Raw genomic sequence first — 26332 nt, 5'->3', positions numbered from 1 at the left:
CGTGGCGAATCGCTGAAACTGCTAGCGTAAAATTGGCTAGCAGTTTCAGCGATTCGCCACGGATGGCGCCACCAGTCGAAAAAAATAGTGGTACTCCGCGATTAAAATTCGATTTTAACAATGTTCCGGTCGTTTATTGTTATTATCAATTGCAGTGGATTAATTTACGTACTTTCAGCTACAAATTGAGTGCTTCAGCTAAACGAAAGCTGTCCGTATAACGGTGTACGAGCTGTCCAAAGTGACCTAACCAGGGTACGCATGACGAGATACAGTATCAACCGTTGCAAACAATTGAGGTTTTCACAATGTTCTTGTAATTACTGGTTCCCACCTGCCAAAGAGTACTAATCTGCGTTCTTTAAACTTCGAATGTAATCCATGACGAGGGAAACTGATGCTCGTTTAGCAGTGTAAATCCGATCGCAAACTGTTGCAATTACATAACCACTAAACAGACAACACTTTTCTTCGTCATGCATTACATTCGAAGTTTAAAGAATGTAGATTAGTACCCTATAACGGCTGATTCGTCTTGACCAAGCCCTCAACTTGTAGCTGAAAGAACGTAGATTAATCTCCTGTCAGTGGCAATAACAATAAACGACCAGAACACTGTTAAAATCGCAATTTATTTGCAACGGTTGACACTGTATCTCGTCATGCGTAACCCGGTTAGTTCACTTTGAACAACTCGTACACCGTTATACGGACAGCTTTCGTTTAGCTGAAACACTCAATTCGTAGCTGAAAGTACGTAGATTAATCCACTGTTATTGATAATAACAATAAACGGCCGGAACACTGTTAAAATCGCATTTAATCGCGGAGTACCAGTATTGTTTTGAACGGTGGCGCCATCCGTGGCGAATCGGTGAAACTGCTAACCAATTATATGGCTAGCAGTTTCAGCGATTCACCACGGATGGCGCCACCGGTCGAAAAATAGTGGTATTGCACGAATAAATGCGATTTTAACAGTGTTCTGGTTGTTTATTGTTATTATCAATGACAGGGGATTAATCTATGTTCTTTAAGCTATAAATGGAAGTCTTGGTCAAGACGAAAGATGTCAGTATAACGTTGTAATCGTTGTCCAAAGTGAACTAAACAGGAAACGTCTAGCGAGATACAGTGTCAACCGTTTAAAACAAATGTGATTTTAACAATGTTCTTGTAATTTTTGGTTCCCAGTAGCTAGACAGAACTAATCTACGTTCCTTGAATATCTAATCCAATGCGTGACGAAGAAAAATGATGCCCGTTCAGCGGTGTAAATGTAATCGCATCGTTTGCAATTAAGGTTGCCGCTTCATAAAGGGCTTTGTTAAACCAGACCTAAATAATTTTACTAATTCTAGGGTCCTGAAGTATTGGATCGACACATTAAGTCTTCAGGAATAATTTGAGACTAACGACGGTCATTTTGAACGCTTAATTACTGAAATATTCGCGTTTTTCCAACTACAGAAATTTTCACTTACTTGTCGGTAAAATTTGGCTAGGAGTTTGAGCGAATTGCCACTGGCGGCGCCACCGGTCAAAAAAATAGTGGTATCCCGCGATTAATTGCGATTTTAACAGTGTTCTGATCATTTATAATTATTTTCAATAGACGGGGATTAATCTACGGTCCTTAAGCTTCATATCGAATGCTTGATCAAGACGAAAGCTGTCCGTATAACACTGTACGAGTTGTTCAAATCTGAACTGAACGGAGAGTGCATGACAGTACTCAGTGTGAACCATTGAAAAGAATTGTGATTTTAACAATGTTCTTGTGATTATTCTTTCTCAAGCAATAAAGTATATTTATCTACGTTGTTTATGCTTTAATTCTAGTGCCTGAGAAACGAAAATGGTGTTCGTATAACAGTGTAAATGCCTACCTCTACAGGTGAGACCCGGTAATCGGTATTATTTTCGATAGTCGTGTAAATCGAGGATAATACAGTATTAGGGAGGATGAAATTGTAACAGTTACATTTGTGTATTTTTATTGAGCCTTATGTAACAGTACCTATTTTTCATTTACCGGTCGAAAAGGGGAAGTATTTAGGAAAACGTGTTCAGTTCTTGACGTCAAGTGCATGTTTGGTTATTCGTATAGTCACGGCCACCAACCAGAATTTTTTAACGTAATCGTTATCAAAACAGTTTTCTCTGTTCTGAATTGAGCCTTCAAACTTTGTTTATGCTCTGTAAAGAGTTTAGGTAATAAAAAAGAACTTTCACTTGTGATTTTATCTCATTGCTTAATGAAGGGACATTAATGATAAGAAATCGACGAATGAAGAATACAACTTTACGATAAATGATTAACACCGTGGAAAGATCATAAGATCTTTTCACTTGAGTCAAATTCAATTTCTGATGCATAAAATTTTACGTTTTATTATATCATTCAAATAATAATAAATATTCTTCATTACTTCATAAAAAATCATTAACGTATACTGTTTTATCAAAGCAGTATTCCAAGACCACACGGACGACGTTTCACACACGTCAATCTAATACACTAACAAGAAACTAATTAAACATTCTCTATTATCGAACATAGAAGCGTAATTACCATTCATCGAGAAAAAAAAATACCATGGTATTACGATTACGATCGATCCTTGAATCAGAAAGTCCTTGAACCACTGTGTTCCGTTCACCAGTGAGTCCTTGTTAGTAGCGTTGGGGCTAATACCACACCCAGGGGAACAGCTAATCTGTTGCCAGGAATTTAACAGTTGATTTTAACTGATTTAGTGCTCTTGATCCTGAGTACGCCATTATTTTTTCTTGATTGGCTGTACGTTTTTATTAACACCCATCGTATACAGACCTATAGCTAATTATTAGATCCAACCAATCGATCAAGGGATCGTTAGACGCATTTCCTGTAGTACTATTTAAATCGTTACCAAAATATTGGCATCGCTGTTTCGTAATCAGCGTGTATCGATTTTAAGGTATTCGCGAACGAGGCATAACAAGAATACGAAATGAGTCGGTTTCCGCGTGTCGCGTTATCGGTGACGGGAAATCGCGAAAGAATTAATCGGCAAAAGGTTAAAAGGAAGAAGGAGTATGTATATCGGACACTGTGTGATTTGCTTGTTTCGCAACTGATTGTAACGGCACAATGGTGCAGCTGCAAAACACCGGGTATGTAGGTTACAGTATATGCAGTATGGAAATCGTTTTACCGAAGTACAAACGACTGCTTTGTTTTCGTTTCTCGATTATGACTTCATTTGGCGTGTACACTCTCGACGTGAAAAAGAGACTAAATATACTTGTAATTAGTAATTTATGAGTCACTTATTTATGTTTTTATTATATATTATTTGGTCGTTATTATCGTTCAATGTTATTCATTATTATTTATTACAATATAAATAATTATGTAGTAATTAATAATCAAAAAGTGTAGTTGTATCAACAATTTAATTGACTAAAAGAAATCATGCAATCCGATTTTCGAAGATAAAATTAAATAAGAATATAATACGTAGTTAATGTTTATGCACATATACAGGGTGTCTAGGGTGTCCTAGATAACTCTGGAGAGATATTACGTTTGAAATGATGGAAGATAGGAAAGAAATGTCATAAGTCGAAATTATATGCTCCTGAATGCTCCACGTTCCCCTATTTCTTGTATGCATTCTTGTACGAGATATTTAAGTTCCTTCGTAATGACAATTCCGTTAGGAAGCGTGGACTGGAACGTCTCTAAATAAGTGAATACCAAAACAGTGCCTTTTATTAACGCATTTGAACTATCTCATGAATTGTTTAGTTTTCTATTATTTGTAAAATAATATATGTAAAAAATATGGTCAATCCTATTTAAAAAAAAGCTGCTAAAGTTCCCAAATATTTTCGATACGTGACTAGGATAGCCAATGTAACATTTTCATTCGCAGGGTTAAGAGAAGCAAGGTTACTCCTGACTTGTATCGGCGATAAGTCGGTAGTATTATTCATAAGCATCTACATTATTGTAGTCGTGATAAAGTACACTACTTAAAATACTGAAGAATCACCTTGAAATTAATACCAAGTGAGAACTAAAAACTTGCAACATTTTACACCAATTCTTAGTGTGTACAGAGTTTCAATTATGTAGTGAATTTAAACTTAAACAACTTGAAGATATATTGAAGTAAAATATATTACCTTAATCTGGTTATAGCTTATAATTTCATCTAGTTTAATTGAAGGGGGAAGTAAGAGTAAAAGTAGTTCCTATGCTCTATAAAACCGACTAACGAACTAGTTAAACATGTGTTCTTTAGATAAATACACAAATATTTAATAATTTCATTGCACACTTGTACAGAGCATAAAAAGTAATTAAACGTTCATTTAAATAACTTTCTGGTATCTGATACACCTTTGATATAGCTTTCAAGATACACGGAAAAATAAAATTTAAGGGATGGTTTCACCCAGAAGAATCAAATATCAAGAAAAACAAAAAAATTGCCCGATCATTGAGGTTTCCTACAAACATGCGGAATTAAAATCAGAATTCTCAAAATACCGAAGTTTTCGTGTAAGTGCAACACACGAGGTGCCTCGAAAAGCGATGCGTCCCTGACGATCGCGAGTTTTCCTTTGACGTCGCCGCAACGCCTCCTCTACCCCCGACGACGCCGCCAACAACGCCACGCTGGTCACCGCTCCTAAACTCAGTCGCACTTTATCAGCCGAGCCGAAACGGAGAAGAGAGCGAAGCGGCGCGCGCGGTTACGAGTTATCTTTCGTGGCTCTTCCGTTTCACCCGTGGTGATCTCGTCGTGTTCCGTCCGTGCACACCTCTGCTACCACCGAAGAGAGTCCAGAGGTGACTCCCGTCCGAGACGGAGCCGTAAGGAAGACACTGAGAGACTGGTTTCCCTCAGTGGCAGTCGTCTCTTCTAACTCACACGCTTTTTATTGATCCGGCCGGCCGCCTCTTCCGAAAGGGTTACTACGGGTAGATCGCCGTTATCAACGGTTTCTCGACAGTGTCAGAGGTAGTCTACGAAGATGGTGAACGACATATACTACCCCAATCAGGAGCTCGCGAAGGACTCATACTGCGGCAGCCTGACGCATAGATCGGTGTGAGTGTTCTATCTCACGAATAGGGAGATTCTTGGGAAATCCAGTTGTATTCACTTTTATAGTCTTGTGAATCAGCGTAGCCCAGGATTCTATTGACATCAGCCAACAGCTTTCACCTGCATCTCTCAGTGTCTCTTTCTATGAGGGAGCCGCGAGTATCCGCGAATCAATAATTTTGGCCGAGAACTGGCTCACCTGGAAACTCTTGAAACCTTACTAACCTGAAAAAAAAAATTGAATTACTCGACACTTGTAAACCCTCTGTCGGAGAACTAATGTCTTTAAGTGACATAGGCGATAGATTAACACTGTCGAAGAACCTTTATGTTATAAAATATTTAATGTTCAGTACCGAGGAGCCTTCGAACACTCATCGAGGATTTACTCTACCATCTCGGAAACTGTGCAAAGTAGATTTTGTTAGTTAGTTAGTTCAGTTTGCCCAACGATGTTCTGTTGTATACTATACAATTTAATTCGCTGTTGTGAGTCGTTTACGTTAAAAATGTCGTCGAGTGGAAAGGGTGAAACAGTAAAACGGAAATAGTATTTTTTTTAATGCGAGTATTCTAAACGTAACTTGAGTCAATCAATGGGCCACTTCAGCAAAATTAACCCTCCTTCGGTCGATAGGAAGCGTTTTTTACGAAGTGAGGAATCAGAGATTGCGCTGCCAGAAAAATTAGAAGGGGGACATACGGAGAGGGTGAGCAACGACGAATGGGAACTTGACATTAATCAAGGGCAAAGTGTCGAGCGCGTTTATTAAGCGAATTCCCCGGTTGCTCGTTAACGATTATACAGAGGGGGCATTCGTTATGCGGGGATGGTGAAGGCTGCCGTTCGGGGTAACTTAATTCTGGGTCGCGTCTTCTGTCAGAAATTAGGTCTCCATTTCCAGGGAACCAAGAAACTTTTCTTCAAAATATTGATGTTCAATTATTACCATTCATGGTTACCCAGCCATTACAGATTTACGTGGTCGTAAAATTGGCCACGGAACACTTTTTACGACAGTGCACGGTGAATGAAAAATGTTTTGAATGAAGATGACTCGAATGAGTCTCTTTGGTAGTTTTATTTTGGTTCTTTCACCCCGTACTAAGAACTATTTAAAAAAATATGTCAAATTTGAATTCAGCGTATTAAATATTTAATATTTAAACACTAATACTATTGGATGTCGATGACTTGTCTCGAATTTAGTTTCTTTTGCAGTTTTTGTTTTTTTTTTAACAGACCTTGCGTAGAATGAAGTTCCTGTTGCTCTGTAAATCTGTAATGCCATAGATGTATGCTGTGGAAATAGAACGATGTTATCGATCTCCCCAACGGGGGTTGCCACAGTATACACCGTCTATCTATCTTGAATACCTAATATTGAAACAAAACAACATTCTTTCTATTCTGAAAACTTCACGAAAGCTGCACGTTGAGAATTATATATTGCCATAAACGATATTAATTATTGAAGACCATTGCAACATTCTGCAAGAATTATCTTTACTCGATCAAATAGTCTTTCGTCAGTTTGGTTGAATGACCATTAGCTTATCGGGGAACAATGGCACGGAATTCATCCATCAAGCTCTTACTTTTCTTCGCGACACACAGGTTGGGAAACGCATTAAGTTTACTCGCTGAGCTGATTTTCTGATGATCTTTCCATTTACGCCAACCGACCAAACATTTCGCAAAAAGTGTTATGAAAGAAAATGCAGAACGATTCGGAAGGGACAGTGCTATGTTTAGATTTATGGAAGTTATATTTGGAACTACGGAAGAGTTTACTATCGGTCATCGATTACCGACACGACACTGAACATTGTTAATTGCCGCGCGGTTTGCTTTGTTCCAGGTCCGTGAAGAACCCCCTGGAATTCTGGGGCGAGATCGCGAAGCAATTCTATTGGGAGACACCAGCAATGGATGAGAAATTTTTCTCCTTCAATTTTGACCTGAGCAAAGGGGATATTTTCATAAAATGGATGGAGGGCGCGTCCACGAACATAAGCTTCAATTTGCTGGACAAAAACGTGAAGACCGGAAACGGCGACAAGATCGCCTTTTACTGGTAAGAATGGCCGAATTGTTATTCAAATAACCGCGATCGAAACAGATTTAAATTCTTACGGAACTGGGCGAATTCTAAAGTAAAAACGAAAGAACGGAATCAAGATTGCAAGTATAACAAATGAGAGCAAGGGATGATTTTCTTGATGAGAAAAACTTGACTTGAACAAAAGGAAATCGTGTACTTATCGCAATTGTACATTTGCTCTAAAAGTTAAATATTAATATCAGCGAAGTAGTATTTCATTTTGACTCAAAGAAAATTAATAATATTTCTGTTTGTTGAATCGATTTTGATATTGTCACCACGAGTTTGACTCGATGTTGTGAGCCAAGGGGTTAAAATAACGATTTGTAGAGCCGATTTCAACAATGTTATCGGCGTCTCATTGGTATGCAAAATACATCAGCCGTTTGTAGACGCAAGTCATTCGAGCCTCGTATAAGTAATACCATTTTTCTTTCGCTTTCATTGTGTTACACGTAGTCTTTGAACGTGATTTCAATAGGCCAGGGTTAAAAAGACAAATAGAACAGACTTTAATAGTCTCTGAAAACGATTTCTCACGATCTCTTAAAAACTTCCGTTACTGTCAATACCATATTGTATTAACGCATAATGTACATTTAAAATTGCTGTAATTATAAAATGAGGCAAACCACACATAATTGAATTTTACCATCTGACCACAGAAAAGTTTGAATAAAAATAGCGTGACGTATACAGTTTAGTGGAGAATATTTTGTTAACGTTATCCTTCCACGGCAGACAAACGCGGAAGTTGGAAATTTTATGAGAAATTGTATGCTCAAATGATCGATCAGTGATTCACGTCACGCGGCCACTCGGCTAGTCATGTCGTACGATGTTCCCTGATTCGTCGAAAATTTGGTACACTGCCGGTGAACGTGTTCAGATTGGTCGGCTACACGTGATTCGATCAGCTCAGCTCACATGACAGAAAATTAGGTTTGTAGATCTGTGCACGTAGTGCGGAAATACAAAATCGCGGGCGTGCGCCAATTATTTGCGTATTATTACACAAATTATTACACGGTAAAATACTTTTAAATTAAAGTTAACCGTTCTTCGTTTTCCTAATTTAATTTGACCCTCGGTGTTAATTTGACACAGTGGTAAAAAATTAAAACAATGAAGAGATAAATAGTTAAACTTGCAAAATCATTAGAATAAAGATCACGGAGTCTCAGATACATTTACCTAGACATGGTATAATAACGTCATTACTTAGAAGAAAAATGTGTTAAATTGATACAATGGTCAGATGAGGGTTAATTTGAATAAAAATGATAACAATCTTTTAAATTTCCACATACAGAAAACATTCAGCATTAATTTTAAGAAAAGTAGCGACAATGTCTCATTTTTTTTTTTCGGAATAAAAATCAAATTATACCGCAATTAAATCGAACACGAAATAAGAAGCATGTACTGGTCACGCGATTTCTTCTTGCGTCAGATTATGTTAACGATTGAAACGGATGAAGAGAAAAAAAGTTATATGCAATTGAACTTCTCCTAAAGAAAAAGATCTAAAGTGTAAAGTCTACAATTCGCCAACGTTACAAAGTGCCGGTGACTATAAAACTGGTTCAAGTCAAAAAAACCCAAAAAATTCGATTTTTCGAAAAAAAAATTTCGAAACGAAAAATACATAACTCACATCACTTTCATAATTACCGGCACATTTTAGTACCAAGATACATATTTTTTAAAACTAATTAACATATTAGCGTTTTAGTATGAAACTCTGTCTTTTAGTTAATTTTGATGGTTCTTTGTAATGAAAGTGTTTTACAGCACACTGTAATTTTTATGCGTCACAAAATTGTTTAAAGCATGGGTTGGACTTTCTCCTATCGATTTCGAATACTTATTTGCATGAATTTCCATGACACGTGGATAACAGTGTCAAAATGTAAGTCATCAGTGACATATCAATTTAGTGTTATCGATGTGTATTTTAACGTACAGTGACCTCTAATAACACGTAATCTGTAAAAGTAAATAAATGAAAAACTATTTGCAAGCAAAAAGGGATGACGTCTTTCTCCCGGTGTTACCTTACGATATTTTCGTCAAGCAAGTTATCGTGAAGATATCTCGAATCTCAATTACATTGTCAACTCTATGGACTACATACACTTTCAGTGATGAACCATAACGTTTAAGGGGTTAAAATCATTCGTCGAGGTAATCTGTGCCTTCGTGTAATTCCCGTTTCCATGAATTCGTCTGAAAAATATGAATTTGCATAAACATTCGCAATTCCAATCATAGTCAAAAGGATGTGACAAATATCAAATCGGAAAGTAAGGTAAATTGTATTAATTGTAGGAAAAAATATCTGTTTTCCTAAATTCTTATTTGTATTGTGAACCATAAGTGTGTCCAATATTAAATCAAAGATTAGATAAAGTAAATTGTATGAATTGTAGGGAGAAATAATTGTTTTCCTCAAGTTTTGTTTGTATACGGTATTAATCAACTATGTAAACCGCGTGTAATCGTTATCTTTACATAACTTCTTGCCGTTACGACTACATACTCTGCAATCGTACGATTCGCAGGATCACGCGACTCCGTTCACGACGTGTTCTTCTCCCAGACGAAACGAATCTGTTGATAATACAAAGCACGTCTGGCGATACAATGAACTTGACCTTACTATGCAGTGGAATCTTTAAATTTGGAAGAAGTCGTGTTTCTCTCTTTTTTTTTAATCCGATCAACGTTGTCGACTAGTGACTTTAAACATTCTAATCTATTCCTGCGACCAGACGCAAGGTTACGTTACGTGAATTCAAAATTATTGTTCTATTTTTGTTTCGAGCGTGCGAAAGAATTCTTGAAACTAAGTGAAAATTATTCATACGTAAAGCATCGTTTCACTATTGAACAGCGTGTCTGCACAACGTTTACGTTGTAAACGAATCCACTGCGTCAAAAGGTCTAGCCGTTGCTATTCGAAGCTAGTGGTAATTATTTAAATATTCTAGGTCGTGGTATACGCGCGAAAACATTAATCGTGAACTTTAACACTTGTTTTGTAGCCACGTGCGCGCGAAAACGCGGGATCTCGGTTGAAATGTATTATGGAAAAACATGAATACAGTTATTCTGTCTAGGCTCGAGCATTTCTTTGTGTTTCTTTTTAAACTTATACCATAGTTAAATCTTTATTTGATGTGGAAAAAACTTTCAGTCTGCGATAAATTCGATCACCGGCTCACTAGTGAATATATTCTGTTACACCGTTAGTAAGTTTATTACAGATTATTGTTATATTAAGTGTTCGAATAAGTAATCCATTATGGTCAAATTCAATAATGGTTTTAGAGAAAATCAGAAGCGCATGCTGTTTCGTTCATGTTATATAAATTTACGATTAAATGAATTGTTTTAATCGGATGACGAAGAATCTAAAAAATGATCAAATATGAGAAACTCTTATGTTTTATCTCTGTGGTAAATCAACACGTGGGATTGACACCTAAACCGATTCATTTCCGATTATGTAATACGCTAAAATGGGGCAGTCTATTAATGTTTTTCTTAATGACGTAGTTGGAACAAGTTTTCAATTTTTCGTACAAGTTCGAATTGACATTTGGATGATAAACCGATTTGTGTATGTTTGTTTCAGGGAGGGCAACGATCCGGAAGATTACTCGCGGCTGACATACAGGAAATTATTGGAGGAGGTATGCAGATTCGCAAATGTTCTGAAATCGAAGGGAGTGACGAAAGGAGATCGTGTCGCGATTTATATGCCAATGATCCTGGAGCTTCCTGTTGCTATGTTAGCTTGCACCAGGATAGGTGCCATTCACAGTGTAGTGGTAAATATTAACTTTTTCTTTAATATTATACTTTTCGAATAGTACCTTTTCACTAAAAATCTATTGGGTTGGGGGAAAGTTTTTTTCGTTTTGCCACATTAAAACGAATGCAAGAATTTTGAAATGTTAACAATTTATATAATCAACAATTTAATATCCTGCATTATAATCAACCAATAATATAATTTTCTTCACGGAAAATTCCGACAAAGAGATTGGATTCCCACCAACATAATAGAAATTTTTTATCGAGCCTAAAGTTTAGCCGTTAAATTAGATTAAAACAACCAAGCTTTTATTCCAATGAATTCTGTGTGATAATCAGACATAGTATATATCTATAATCTGATATGCTAATGCCTGTTCTATCAAACGAATGTATCTTCGAGTTTTCAAACAAGTTTTAATCAGTCTTACTACATCATAATGTAGTGGTAAATATTATTTATTCAATCTATACTAGATTAACCTTTGTACGTTTAGTGTTACACCGGTTCAACACTCGTTTTAAATTTGCGTCAAATTCTGTGACCGGTTAGTACCTAACTTTTGTCAGCAATCAATTCCACTAATAATGTTTTCGGTTGGGAAATTCAAGTATTTGCGTTAAAGAGTTGACGAAGTTCCTATTCCGATGAATTTTATGCGACAATCAGATGTATTATATCTGTGAACAGATATAGTAAATCGTGTTTTATCAAACGGATTAATCTTGAAGTTTTACAACGAGTTTTAATAAACCTTGTTATATGACGTCTATAATCAGTTTGCAGGATATTCGTCGGATTCGTTAGCGGACCGTATCTTGGATTCGAAGGCGAAGGTTTTGATTACGACCGACGGCGTGTGGAGAGGGGAAAAGCTCCTTCTGTTGAAGGCCATCTGTGATGAAGCTTTAAACAGGGTTAAGAACAATGGCCACATGGTCGAGTGTTGCGTAGTGGTCTCCCACCTGAGGAGAGTCAGTAGTCCAAAACAAAAAACAAGCGCAGTGGGTGGTAAGTACAAATAAAAACAGTATACAATTATGTAGTATTAAAAAAAACATATTAGGTGTACCAACGAGTAATCGAATATTTTGGTTTAATAATTTATTTAGTAACGTACTTTAAATCGAAAACATCTTCCGGTTTGCTCTTTTCGAAAAATGGCGGAGTGTATTGGAGAACGTGGGAAAATATTATTGAAGGAATGCTGCCTATTTATTTCCTGAAAAATAAGCAATTTTGAGAAAATATAGTGCATTACTTGTTGGTACATCCTATATTACGAGAAACGGTGATAATCTCTCGTTATCGATGATCCAATTTATTAACAGAGATATTATAAACTTTCTCCTTGTAAAATGTAGTTATAAAATTGGGGGAGAAATATAAAATCTTCGAAATAATTTTCTCGAATTATACGAAGGAAAGGCAAATGGCGTGAATGGTAAAAGCGATGGAAACGGCATAGCGGGTCCACAGATTCCATGGGACGACGATCGAGACGTTTGGTGGCACGAGGAAATGGAGGACGCGGAGGATAAGTGTTATCCCGTGTGGATGAATGCGGAGGATCCACTGTTTATTTTGTACACGAGGTGAATACTCCAAGTAACATTTCAAGTATTAAATTTTAATTGGCAAGATGAAGTATTGCGCAAAAGCATTATGAAAGTTAAAACTTTTTTCCCTGATTGCGTCATGTTTCTCGATAAATAGTGGCTCCACGGGAAAACCAAAAGGCGTTCTCCACACCACGGCTGGTTACTTAATTTATGCGGCCACGACATTCAAATACGTCTTTGATTACCATCCCGCTGATGTATACTGGTGCACGGCTGACGTTGGATGGATCACTGGCCATACTTACGTAGTGTACGGTCCCTTGGCGAACGCAGCTACTTCCGTTATCGTAAGAGAATTTAAAAATCTGGATTTCCTTCAACTTAAAACATTTACCACGAGATTAATTATGTAGCTTAATTATAGAGAACTTGCGAAAAAAGACAAAACAAATTTTATTTCTTCTTCCTTTTTAATTATGTTTCTTTTTCTTTAGCTTTTTATGTAAAAATTTGTTTAAATTTCACATACCTTTTCACATTTTTTAAATGTGAAACGTTTATGCAAACAAATAGAGAACAGCCCAAAAAGTAAATTACGCTATCCTTGTTTAATATCCCAGTTTCTGAACTTTTATCGTTAAGAGAATGTCCCGTATTGCAGTGAACATATTAATAACGTTTTCATTATTTTAGAATATAAATAATATCTATCTTATAATTATTATTGGTTTGTATCCGATGTTTATTTACAGTTTGAAGGCACACCCTTTTACCCGGACAACGACCGTTATTGGTCCGTCGTCGACAAGTACAAAGTCACGCAATTTTACACGGCACCGACCGCCATCAGATCGTTGATGAAATTCGGGGACGATTTGGTGAAGAAGCATAATTTATCGACTTTAAAGGTAAATCAGGATCGAATGAATCTCGAGTTTATCTATAAAAATAATGCAAATTGATAATCACGAATCCGAATGAAGGATCACTGTAACTTACAAACTACGGACACTTATGGAAATCCACATTTTTATGGGTCACTTTAGAAAACCTAGCATGAAACAGTAATTTATTTGTCTTTTATTACGGATTTTATAACGCTAAGTGTAAAAAAAAAATTTCAAATAAAATCCTTAAAATTCTTCAAATCTGTAAAGTAAAAAGATATAATTGCCAGTCATTTTTAATGTACGTACCGAGAAGATGATTCTTCAGATAATTCCGATAATGATGTAATCCTTTTCTAAGGAATGTGCTGTTCCAGGTATTGGGTTCAGTCGGTGAGCCGATCAATCCCGAAGCTTGGCTTTGGTTCTACAATCTTGTTGGTCATGGAAAGTGTAGCATAGCCGACACGTTCTGGCAAACGGAAACCGGAGGTCACGTGATCACTCCACTGCCCGGTGCTACGCCAATGAAACCAGGATCTGCGGTGAGTTACCATTTGAAACTTTTCATCGTATTGAGTTAATCGATAGAAAATGTCGTTTTTCTATCAATTAGGCAATATAATAATACCAATTTAGTTACAAATAATTGTTTATTTCTTTAAATCAGTTTCGAAATGTAATTATTCCCTTCATAAATGCTACATGTATACAGCAAAATTAATTATGCTTTACTGGAACTGTGAATATCTTTGTAACATGTAAGTAAATATATTGCTTTAGAGAAAATTTTAGGTTCTGGTTCTCAAGTATCTCACTCGATGTTGTAAGGCAAGGGGTTAAAAGAGCTGTTGGCTTTATCAATTTTCACAAAATTACAATAAAACTGTTTGTAGGTAAGAATACAGCAAAACTGACTTACGAAAAATCATTTTTGTTACATAAATGAATTTAAAAACAAGTTCTGTATTCTCGTAAGTTGCTCAATAAAAGCATTATTTAACAAAATCCAATAAACCCGACTGATTAATTTACTGATCTTTTACTTACTTTTCCGACAGTCGTTTCCTTTCTTCGGGGTCTTACCAGAGCTCTTGGACGAAGATGGCCGATTGATCGAAGGCGAAGGAGAGGGATACCTAGTTTTCCGTCAACCATGGCCAGGAATGATGAGGACCCTTTACGGGAACCATCAACGCTTCCAAAACACTTACTTCGATCGATTCCATGGATACTATTGCACAGGCGATGGTAAGTGTACCAATTAATCGAACAACTAAAATCGACAACTTCGTCGATTTTCGTTCAACGTGGAACGAACGAAAAATCATTTAGCCAAAGGATTTCTATAATTTTGACCGGCGTATTTCGCGTCTTTGCCAAGTTCCTCCTCGATCCTTAGTATCTGATTGTATTTAGCGGTTCTTTCGGTTCTGCAAGGTGCTCCTGCCTTGAATTGACCGGCGGACAGGCCGATCGCGAAATCGGCCACGAAATTGTCCTCTGTTTCACCCTGGCAAGACGACACGATGTACCCCCAGTCGCTCATTTTGGCTATTTTCGCACAGTTGATCGCTTCTGTCACTGTCCCAACCTGGGACATCCGTAAGATAATAGAGTTTGCCATTTGTCTCTCGATCGCCTCTTCGATCCTGTCGATGTTCATCGCGGTTAGCTCGTCGGAGACGATCTGAATATCTTGATCAGCTATCGTCAGCCAACCCTCCCAGTCTTCCTGGTCGAATGGATCTTCGATCGAGACTATAGATGGAAATTCGGCCAGGTACTCCAAGTACTGATCTTTAAGGGTTTCGGCCTCCATGTAATCGTCTGGGTCCGAATCTTCTGTTTTAAACGCGAGATCGTATCCACCTGGGTGAAGAAGGTCGTGCAGATATATATATATAGTATAGATTGTCATAATGTAAAAATGAAAATCTTGAAAAGCAATGTTGGCTCAGTAATAGAGGATCATGAAGAATTGGTATGATGGACAATCGAAAGATGGAATGTAAATCATTTTATCATTGTTTCATTGTGAATTGAACAAAATGCAGACACGATGGGTTAAGCCAGGTGTCTTGCAAGTCTATAGAATTCATAATTTCTTATTGACCTTCTTTGTAAAAAGAACTGGCGGCCATGTCCAACGCTATAACGATCCTCCCATCGTATCCAGCGTCCTTAATGGACTCGTCCAACAGCATCATTGCTTCTCGATCTTCCTCGAACTCTGGGGCAAATGCGCCTTCGTCGCTAACCGGAAGCGGTAGATTTATTTCCTGGGCAGCGGCGATTTTCTTCTCCAACACCTTGTACACTTCCGATCCCATTTTCAGTGCGTCGGCGAAACTTTCAGCGCCTAATACGATTACAGAATGGCTGATACGTACAATCAAGAAAAGAATAGTGATAAATAGACCGCGGATGTTTATGGAAGTGTATACTCGTTATGATTAATTTACACGAATGGAAGTTAAACGAACATTTATCAGATTAAACAGGGAAATGAAAATCGTGTACAGTGAAGGTATAGATGTCCATAGTCTAATGGTAAAAATATTAATACCTATAGGTAAAATCATGAATTCTTGACAGGGTATTGTGTTACCCGCGTGTCTTCCACCACTGATCATATTAAAACAAGGAACTGGAATGTAGAGTTCTCCGTTTTCAGCTAACTCTGCGATGTACCTGAAAAAAACAGTGGTTTTAGAAGATAAGTGTATAAATTATAAGTCATATTATTTTTACTTTTATACTTCTATTTTTAATTGTTTATGCAGAGAGGGTGGACTTGATGAAGATTTTTTCGTAATAACAGAAATTCTTGTATTTCACAGCTCATAAAGAAAGTACCTTATTTAATAGTAATATTTCTGTACTCTAAAAACACATTTTCATGAAATTTATTTCTTTGTTATAACTTCTATTCTTAACAAATTATATACTTTTGATTCGTCGATAAATTAATCATTGTTGATACATCACTTATAAAAAAGCTAAAAAAACCACCTGCTTTATTTACAGAAACTGAAATAAAACTAAAATTTGTCTACTCTATTAAGGATTCTGTCAGATTTGAAACAATGTAAAAACCACATTAAATTTTATTAAACATTCCACTGTAAGGAGTTTTAATCCTAAACTCATCAAGAGGAAATCTTATTACTGACTAATTTATTACGCAACTAATTATTTTGCATTCTCATGGAAAAAAAACATCGAAGTAAACAAGCATCTATTTAAGCAACTATTGAATAAACATAAAATATTCTAAAAGTATTCATGGAGTTCCTCAGACCCCACCTTACCAGTTACGGGTTAAACAATTGTATGTACCATAAATCCATAAAATCTGTAGTTTGTTTGTTATTATTGTAAAAAAATATTTCTGTGGATTTACTCGAATACGTTATTGGAATGTACCTATAAACTGGAAGTCCTTTCTTCGCCGCGCCAGCCTTGCAACAAGCAATGGACACACCGAGTATGGCGTTCGCGCCCAATTTCGATTTATTCTCGGTTCCGTCTAATTTGTTCAACAAGCTATCGATCTCCACTTGTTGGCAAGCCTCCAGTCTCGATTTTAAAAGTTGCGGCGCAATTACGTTATTTATTACATCAACGGCTCTGAAAACTGAACGTCCATGGTACATGGCCTCGTTTCCATCCCTTAATTCGTGTGCCTGATTAGGGCTTGGCACCAGAACACTCGGCACCGAGGATCGTAATAATCCAACATCGGTGATTATATCCACTTCCAACGTTGGCTCGCCCCTGGAATCGAAAATCTGACGAGCTTTAACCTTTTGTATCGGCATCTTTTTGTCTAACTTTTATCTTTCGGTTTAAAGATATGTCTTGACAGTTTATTGTGGATGCGAGTTTTGGTGGGAATGAGTAACGTAAGAATTTTAATGTTACCGATCGAAATGCATGACGAGGGGAGTTATGGAAGATTTGTTTATAAATTTCTTTCGTCGGTCAAACCATGTTTGTAGCCATCTTTGATTGAAGATAATTGAAGATCGACGTATGGGCATGTTCATTTTATCAACTTTGAGAAACTAGTTTTGAAAAATCTCATAATGAACTATATATTTTTCTTTTAAGTAAATGTTACCGTCAGAAGTCGTTTTGTCTTCGGAATCGATTATTGTATTTGTAACAATAACATTTTTAAAAGGTTGTCAAATTCAGGGAAGCGTAGAAAGGGTAATTTCAAGAAAGGGTAGAAAGATGTTCTAAATTTAAACTGTGTTACCAGCTGACTGAAACAAAGTGGTGGATTATTTATTGGTACACATGCAAAACAAAATATAGTGAGCAGAGTAAATGCAAAGAGCAAGGTTATTAAACCCTTACTGTTGTTAAACCTAAACCAAAAATAGAATAATTATGAATAATGATTGATTGTTGTCATAGTAAGTAAACAAATAAGCATTTTTGGATTCAGGTGCTAAACGTGATGCTGATGGCTATCTGTGGATAACCGGCCGCATCGACGACATGTTGAACGTTTCCGGTCATCTAATGTCCACTGCGGAAGTAGAGAGCGTGTTGACTGAACATTCATCGGTAGCTGAAGCAGCGGTAGTCAGTAAACCACATGCTGTGAAAGGACAATGCCTCTATTGTTTCATAACACCAAATGAGGGTAAATCGTTTGATAAAAAGCTTCAAGACGACCTGAAAAAGAAAGGTAATATTTTATTAATTTTTCTATTTTACTATACCTTACTGTTTATGACATTCAATTTAAAATTTCTAAAAATGCCTTCCATTGAATAGTTAGCCCTTCATTAAAATCAGACCTTATATCTAGAATTCGTTAAGTCCAAACACTTTAACGTTAAATTTGGTAATAGCAAATATGTTTTCCATTTAATTTGATATGTTACATTATAGTAAATAGTCAAAGCATTCGTCTTCTCTTCTTTTCTTCTATTATATTAAGTATACCAATAAGTGGTCCACTATATTCTTGGGAAATTTTGTAGTTGTTTTAAAATAACAGTATTCATTAGTTATCCCAATTATTTTCCACCATCTGAACTAGGCAGAAGATCGGAATGCTATTTTAAATTTGAAGTCAGTCTATTGAAACCATAGTGGACTAATTGTTGGTACATCTTAATATGCCTGTTATTGTACTATCTAAACAGAATAAATATTGTATTATTTTTGTGATAGTGCGCGAGAAAATCGGTCCTTTCGCGCAACCGGATGTCGTCCAACACGCGCCAGGGCTGCCGAAGACGCGGTCGGGCAAGATCATGAGACGGATCCTCAGGAAGATCGCGGCAGGGGATAGAAACGTCGGGGACGTCTCGACGTTAGCCGACGAGAGCATCGTCGACGTCCTTTTTCAACTCAGGCCTCAGGTTTAAAGAAGCCTCGACGACTTAGCCATCTCCGGAGAATCTCGTGAAATGTAGTAATTTAGACAAAGAAAGAGAAACCGACACGCTTCCGGTGACCGATACAACAAACCTCAAGTAATAGTTACGTGAAGAAACGAGACCAGTAGAAGAGGTCGTGCTTCGAATCTTTGATGAAAGAGAGTAACTTGTCGCTCTGAGTGCCATCTAATAGGAATAATTGGAATCTGAAGTTGTGTCTCAGAAACGAAACTTCCTTTTTTTATATTAGAATTCGTTTCTGTTCTGTTAATAGCTTAATATTTATAGTACTATGTATCGATTCACAAGCAACTATTGTGCGATTATAGTTATTGTTCGGTTCACATGTTGCTGTTTTTGTTTTTGATAGTTTGTATGGCGGTAGACGGTGTTCGTCGTATTGTTTTCTGCCAATTCGTAAAGATGACTGCATGTTGCGAACGTAATACAAAAACGAGACGCACGATACAGTTAGCATGATATCGCAAACGAGATAATCATTTCGAAAGTAATGCGGGAACCGATTTACAATTTTACAAAAAAAAAAAAGAATCGATTACAAATATACATATTAACGTATTAATCGTCTCGCACCGATCGTCTTCGTAGCAGCAATTTTTTCTGGGTATTAGCCTAGGTATTTAGCCAGGATATCGAAATTGACGAAAATGTATGTACTTACAACAATTGTACGATGTTGTAGAGAGGCGAAGAGTTTCATAGTGTGCACGCTTGACGCATGCGTTGAAACCGATTCATCGATCAATATGAAAGTAACTTGAGAACTTTTGAAGAGTTTACAAAGCTATTTAAATTAATTGTATATTTAACTGACACGCGATAACGCCTTTGTATAGCCGTGTCATTAATGGTTTTTAGATCTCCCGATACTGTTGTTTTTTATTCTCTTCCTTCTTATCGATGATAAAGAGCATTTGTACAGGTTCCAATTGGCTTGGATTAAATTTGTATTTGTTTTATTGATTTCGGCGTAACTTACGAGTCAATGTACGAAGGCGTTTATGAAAGTATCACTGCACGAAAACAGTATAGTCCGGCCGCAGGAAGTATACTTACTTAGTCTTGCATCTCCCACCGCCGTCTTTAAATGCCGACTATAGTGATAGCTTCGAGCGTATTACGCGTGCGTCCGAATCCGATCAGGCAAAATTTGACCGCGCGATTCTTTGAAACTGAAATTTGTAGGATATATATATATATATAAATATATATTAATTTAAAAATTATGCACATAATAAGAGGGAACGAAATTTATATATATTTTTAATACTACGCTCTTGGTGTATTGCGTGACTGTTTTCTTGACCTGATTGTAATTGAAAGCGGATTAACGATAATGTAATACCCTTCCGCTGATTACACGCGAGTTTCTTCGCGTATTCGTAAGAGCGATTAAGTAATATAAGTTTCGTCGGGAAATGTCGAGAAATGTCTAGCAGCGGGTTATTTAATTTTAGCGAATTATTTTTTTTTACAGCGACCGCCCCGCTCTAAAGAACGCGACAGACCTAAGTATACGCACGATTATTAACGCACTTTACATGAAAAGTCAGCGTTTTCTGTAAGTTTTTAGAAGGCTGGATATAAATGACCCACACTGTTACTAAACAGTGTTCACATACATATCATTCCTCGCGGAACAAATCAACTATAGGTGTGATAATGATATATATATATTGAAGATAGTATATGTATATTATATGGAAAATGCAGAAGCTACATATATATATAGTATGTAAATATATCTATCTTGAAGGACGCTATTGTTACTGGCCTGTTGAACGAAAACGTAGTATGTATTCATTTATTCGTTCATCCCTCTTTCGAAACGAATTGGTTTCCTCGAAGTATTTCAAACTTCTCTATCGATCCAGTAGTTTTTAGAGGTTCTTCCGACTTTAGAAAATTTTTAAACGCTTTAATTTAGACAGTATTGGATTTCATATTTTATAAAATTACTTTTTTGCAATTTGTATTTCATAGTTCGGGATTATTAACAAGCATAATAACAAACAGGAACAGTGCATGAACGATTCATTCTGGTGTTTGTTTGAGTAGATAATTATTTAGGTACGTGTAAATTAATTATTTATTTATATTTAAAATTATCGTGCTCATTCGACGAATAATAAGCATGAAAGTTATCTTGTGTTTATTATTTATCCAAGTAATAATCCTAACGTTATTATGTTAAAAGAATTTAAACATTTCCTTTTTAATTCTTTAAGATCCATACAGTTTCCCCAACAGAATCCCCAACAGGAACTCAGTTCATTCATTTAATTGTTCAATTGTTAATCGACTTTAAGAAAATAACGTACTCTGTGGTGTAAACGAAAGTGCTATTAAAGTATTACTACATTTTATTCACTTATAGTATACCAGAATGTTTAAAATTAATAAATGGAAGTCATAAACTGAGCAGGCGCATTTTGAACGAAACTTGTAGACTAGACAGGGTAAACATTTCAAAGTCATCGAATCAACTTGATTTTTTTTTTTGAAATGTAATTGTCGAACAAAAAATTAAGAAAAGTTTAGCAGATTATTGTTCTAAAATCAACATACGCGAATGTATTTAGGTATATCGTTCTTTACATTTCACAGTAATTTCGTTCAAAAATAACTTCTCTAGCCTACGACCTCCTCCTGACTGTAGTAAGTTGGATGCACATATGTACGTCAAATTGCAAACATAACTTCGAGTAGAGTTGATAAAAAGTTTGCTTAACTATAGTTTCCGTTAACGACTCCGTGATAATTTATGCTTGTATATATACATACCTAAAGCTAAATTATAAAAAACATCGACTTACCGAAATCATCTTTCAGTGATGTTTCAAACTGGGATTCCAGGCGAACTGTGTCGCTACTGTTGCTTTCATTCGAGAGTTCTCAATGGCTGAACACAACCGCCTTTTTAAAACCAGCTGACGAGGAGATGTTACGTCAGTTGGCCGCAGTTGGCCGTTAGCCGTTGGACGCACGGTGTTTTGTCTGTCCCTATTGTGTCCGGTGTCGGAGATCGTGTTTCTTTTTTCCGTTATTCAAACGCACCGGTGAATCATGTCGAATATCGACGAATGTTACCTGACAGTGCTTCGGTTGGTGAAGGAAGCTGGCTGGGTAAGTATCGAAGTTTTTTTTGCGATTGACAAAAAATGAGTAACCGCGCAGAGTGTCAAGTTATTCTTGGCTGATAGCGGGCCAGGTTTATCGATTTTGCTGCTTCGAATTTCAATGAAGTTCCCGAGTCATCAAGAAGACTCATTTATGCTGCTTTTCAGCTGAAAAGTTTTTAATACCGTGTTACCTAATGCGTTTATAATGCGGCGTTGTTTCGAGTTAATCATGAATTTTAATGATTGTTGAGAGATTGCGTATTTCATCACACGTGATGTTAGTACTAATTCGAAATCGATCGATGAATAAACAACCTGAATTTTCTTCTTGGTAGATTACATTTGATCTAGCAGGCACCTACTTTTATGAGATATGGATATAGATAATGATATTAATTTGTACATGCGAGCAAAGCACTTGTTCGGCTTCCAAGAAACGGAGTTAGGTGAAATGACGCCTCTTTCGTGTTTACATTGTGACAATTTATCGTGACTCTTATATAGAACCTATATTTTAATGTACCTGTATTACAAATAAATGTAGGATTATTAAATGTACACATTAGCAATTAAGTTGGACACTGTATTTATGTTCGATTTCGATTTCAATGCCATTTTTCGTCTATGATGAAATAAACCAGAAGCCCTAAAACAGAAAACTTAGGGTATCATGTAATTGTCGAAATATGATGAAATAAATTGAAACGTTTGGTATACAATTGTTATTTGATTTTTTGTCTTTTTAAATTACTGATTCGTTACTTATCTGTAAAGTAGATCCATAAAGATAAGCTATATTGCATTATAGGGTGCAGTATAGACAATAGACAAATAAGTTATAAGCATTGTAATTTGTTATGATGTAAATTATTCATTTACATATAACAATCGATAATAAAGATTATAGAGAATATTACAGTAATTCATTCAGATTTTTTACCGTGACATTATTAAGAATTCGTAATTAAAACTTTCAACCCTTGGATGGCTGATGCTTTTGGCTGACACACGGTAAACCGCGACCAGGTCTATTTAGACATGTTCTGTTTTTTTTTTGTTTGATCACAACGTGACTCTTTCCTTATTGACAATTGATAATTTGTACTCTACAGTTTAGTTTTTTCCTAGGATAAATCTAGGCGCGAAAATAAAGGCTACAGAAATATTTGAATTAAAATTAAATTGTAACATTTGCAGATTGTCAGGGAAAAAATTAACCAACCAAAAGATGCGATGATAAAGTCATGTGAAGTCGATCTTGTCACCGAATGGGATCAGAAGGTCGAGAAACTATTAATCGACGGCATATCTTCCAAATTTCCGGATCATAAGTACGTTATTGCATTTAGCACATTCACTGCCACGCTTTTTTCGAAAAAGTTTTCCACGGCGCCAAAATGTTTTACAAAAATATGTTGACTACACCGATATTAAATGTTTGGTACCAATGAAACTTATTTCCCATTTCTTTGTACTTGTAATTTATTGTAGTAATTATTTTACCAATATTTTATAGTACGAGTCAGATAGTACTGCATCATCTAAAATTCTGTTACGCCGTAACTTACTATCCGTGACTTTTATCAATTTTATCACGCAACGCATCTTTAGCTGCAATAATCAAATTGTTAAGAATTAGCGTCGTATAATTTTTTAATTCACAAATTGCTCTTTATTGAATCTTCACGTACGCCAGATCTAAATGGAACACAATTTGGCCGTCAACATTCGATGCGCAGTATTCTATTTAAGTTCATTGATACGAGTTTCGAGAAGGGAACAACGATATGTCTGAATGGAAGTTTCCATTCATGAGAAAGTTCTGGAATTGTTCAAAGAATTAGCAAATCTTCCAGAATATTAATTTGATTTTGTGACTACAAATGTTGTTTTTGATAGAAACATTTAAAGACAAATTTTCATTCAACGGCAAAATGTATTTTCTTAGATTTATAGGTGAGGAAGAAAGTTGTACACTCGGGACGAAGATCGAACTTACGGACGCGCCGACATGGATCATCGATCCTATCGATGGAACCATGAACTTCGTGCATGGTTTACCGCACACTTGTATATCCATTGCGTTGGTCATCAATAAAGTCACAGAAATTGGAGTCGTTTATAATCCAATTCTGGAACAATTGTTTACTGCACGTAAAGGGCAAGGCACACTTTTGAACGGAGCTCCTATTCAAGTCTCCGGTGAGAAAGGTAATTAAAATGATTGAGTAAACGAGGTTCTTGATAGTTCAGTGGAATGAACTAAATGTCCATCACTTAATAGTAATATTTTTCTGTAATCTCTTATACGCTCGTTATACTGGATTCCTTACGTCTTTCCTTCTAGAATTACGCAAAGCTCTTGTAATGATGGAAATGGGCACTAGCAGGGATCCTGAAAAAATGAAAGTCGTGTTGGAGAATGCAACTAATCTTCCTCCACTAGTTCATGGGTATAGTTATATTTTAAAAATAAAGCAGTTTTTATTTCATTAAGTATCTCGTAAGTTTTCATGGAAACAAACTTGTTCTCTTTTCAGAATACGTGCTTTAGGCTCTGCTGCTTTGAATATGTGCATGGTTGCTCTAGGCGGAGCGGATGTTTCGTTTGAATTTGGTATTCATGCCTGGGACATTGCAGCTGGTGATATTATTGTAAGAGAAGCTGGTGGTGTATGCATAGATCCCGCTGGTAATTACTTCTATTAGAATTTGATATTGCAGGCAATTGTAATTCAAGTGGCTTGTTTTAAATGCTTAACTTTTTAACTTCAGGCGGTCCCTTTGACCTAATGAGCAGAAGAGTTTTGTGTGCATCGACAGCGGAATTGGCACAATCATTAGCCGAAATATTAGTCCAGTATTATCCGGAACGCGACTGAGAAGTCTAGAGATGAGATACCAACGCAAAAGAATTACAAAAATTTGAAATGGTGGCGACTCTGTATATGCCGATCATGTACAAGTTTAATGTATTTAAACTTTGCACCATGTACTTCAATGAATCTTTCTTGATATGTATTATGTTTGTTGCTTTTGCAGGCATTTAAGGTTTCTGAATTAAAGTAATAGATATAAATGTTTAGAAGATGTACTTATATTTTAGTTTCATACATAAACACTTAAGACAAAGATGATAATATGTCTTAAGAGATTTATAAATAAATCTAAATTTAATATACTTTATCATACATATGATGAAGGGGATCGTGAACAATGTTGTATAGTAACGGCAGAGACAATATATTCTACAGTAATTTAATGTCTTTATTTCAGGATATAAAATATTGTATTAAAGTGAACGTGAAATAAATATTTGTCCCATTACGCATGCGTGTAATTTATTGCGACGATCAGTATAATACTTTTCACATAATAAAACGTGTTCGTATGAAAACTATTTTTAAAGATTTTGGCTTAGTCATCTGAAAACTAAAGGCCAAAAATATTAGTATTGTGTTTCATGTAGTGTTTCCTATATTAGGGTATATAAATACGTATACGCGGTATTCAGGTATTCCTAAAATTGATTATAGTAATTTAAAATTCTAACGCACATGTATCTTACCTGTTTACATACTTACGATTGTATTAATCTCAACGAAACATTAAGACAAACCTTCCTGTGGTTACAAATTTAATTAAATATTCGGCGATCCCTTTTCTGACAGGCGTCATTTTATATACAAGAAGTCAAGCAGCTGCTGCGAGGATCTCACCCTTTTTCCTTAGTCATCAGTGCTTTCCACCAACTGATTTCATCATCTCTTCCTTTGCCTCCCCTCCTCACAGGGAGGGCTACAAGTGAAACATTACCAAATTGCCAATTAGAAAACTAAAGAACTAACGTAAGTTTCTGTGTATTCAATTTTATTTCTGTATTGATATTTCCCCGTAATATCTATTTCCCCATTTTTATTCTTTTAATTTAACAAATCGTGTTCTTTTGAAAACATTAGAAAAAATTGACTAAGATACTCATGCTCTATAAGACGTGACAATGAACTAATCAAATTCCAATATCTATTCTCTTATAGCCTTTCAAGATGTCGCTTTAGAATTTTCTATGAAATTATTAATAACGACTTAATGTATGTATAAGACAAAATTTCTTTCCCTCCAAGGAGATAGAATACAATTATGCAGGTTCTGATTCGCTATAGAGGTCGTTTAATGAGAAACGGATATACTAAATATCCCATAAGGCAGTCCCCCAAGAATACCTTGCAACGGGATCGGCGTTAAAAGCCCACATAGGTCCACCCGCGCTTAACGATGCTTTGAATCGAAGACTCATCTGAA

At 36.1% G+C, this 26332-nt stretch overlaps 3 protein-coding genes across 4 annotated transcripts; 2 read left to right on the top strand and 1 right to left on the bottom strand.

Annotated features, from left to right (window-relative positions):
- Positions 1-10929: 10929 nt before the first annotated feature.
- On the top strand, positions 10930-18948 carry LOC107190204 (acetyl-coenzyme A synthetase). Of its 2 annotated transcripts, none has more exons than XM_015578972.1 (9): positions 10930-11046; positions 11813-12037; positions 12513-12628; positions 12750-12942; positions 13348-13503; positions 13860-14027; positions 14544-14733; positions 17942-18187; positions 18679-18948. In XM_015578972.1, the coding sequence occupies exons 1-9, from the start codon at positions 10975-10977 to the stop codon at positions 18873-18875; spliced, it is 1563 nt and encodes a 520-aa protein (XP_015434458.1). In that variant the 5' UTR covers positions 10930-10974; the 3' UTR covers positions 18876-18948. The 2 variants fall into 2 exon arrangements, with proteins under 2 accessions (XP_015434458.1, XP_015434460.1); XM_015578974.1 differs by having other exon boundaries at positions 11813-12044; positions 12457-12628.
- On the bottom strand, positions 14810-17306 carry LOC107190203 (enolase-like). The gene is made up of 4 exons (XM_015578971.1): positions 16912-17306; positions 16052-16176; positions 15599-15844; positions 14810-15354 (listed from the first exon to the last, which is right to left on the bottom strand). The coding sequence occupies exons 1-4, from the start codon at positions 17304-17306 to the stop codon at positions 14810-14812; spliced, it is 1311 nt and encodes a 436-aa protein (XP_015434457.1).
- Positions 18949-21871: 2923 nt separating the features above from the next.
- On the top strand, positions 21872-25328 carry LOC107190221 (inositol monophosphatase 1-like). The gene is made up of 6 exons (XM_015578992.1): positions 21872-22034; positions 23228-23361; positions 23979-24241; positions 24378-24483; positions 24571-24722; positions 24806-25328. Exons 1-6 carry the CDS (start codon positions 21975-21977, stop codon positions 24910-24912), a joined length of 822 nt encoding a protein of 273 aa, XP_015434478.1. The 5' UTR covers positions 21872-21974; the 3' UTR covers positions 24913-25328.
- The last annotated feature ends 1004 nt before the right edge of the window (positions 25329-26332 follow it).

This window comes from Dufourea novaeangliae, unplaced genomic scaffold (genome assembly GCF_001272555.1).
Source record: "Dufourea novaeangliae isolate 0120121106 unplaced genomic scaffold, ASM127255v1 scaffold168, whole genome shotgun sequence".
Lineage (NCBI taxonomy): Eukaryota > Metazoa > Arthropoda > Insecta > Hymenoptera > Halictidae > Dufourea > Dufourea novaeangliae.
The sequence above is the reverse complement of the archived record's forward strand: the minus strand, read 5'-3'. Positions and strand labels throughout refer to the sequence as shown.

Coding starts and splice junctions, on each gene's coding strand:
- LOC107190203 (XM_015578971.1), bottom strand. CDS start 17,306: ATGCCGATACAAAAGGTTAAAGCTCGTCAGATTTTCGATTCCAGGGGC. Junction 16,177..16,911: donor AAAGGACTTCCAGTTTATAG/GTACATTCCAAT, acceptor TGTTTTTTTCAG/GTACATCGCAGAGTTAGCTG. Junction 15,845..16,051: donor ATTCATGATTTTACCTATAG/GTATTAATATTT, acceptor TAATCGTATTAG/GCGCTGAAAGTTTCGCCGAC.
- LOC107190204 (XM_015578974.1), top strand. CDS start 10,975: ATGCCAATGATCCTGGAGCTTCCTGTTGCTATGTTAGCTTGCACCAGG. Junction 11,047..11,812: donor GTGCCATTCACAGTGTAGTG/GTAAATATTAAC, acceptor GTCTATAATCAG/TTTGCAGGATATTCGTCGGA. Junction 14,734..17,941: donor ATACTATTGCACAGGCGATG/GTAAGTGTACCA, acceptor TTTTGGATTCAG/GTGCTAAACGTGATGCTGAT.
- LOC107190221 (XM_015578992.1), top strand. CDS start 21,975: ATGTCGAATATCGACGAATGTTACCTGACAGTGCTTCGGTTGGTGAAG. Junction 24,484..24,570: donor CTTCCTCCACTAGTTCATGG/GTATAGTTATAT, acceptor TTCTCTTTTCAG/AATACGTGCTTTAGGCTCTG. Junction 24,723..24,805: donor TGTATGCATAGATCCCGCTG/GTAATTACTTCT, acceptor TTTTAACTTCAG/GCGGTCCCTTTGACCTAATG.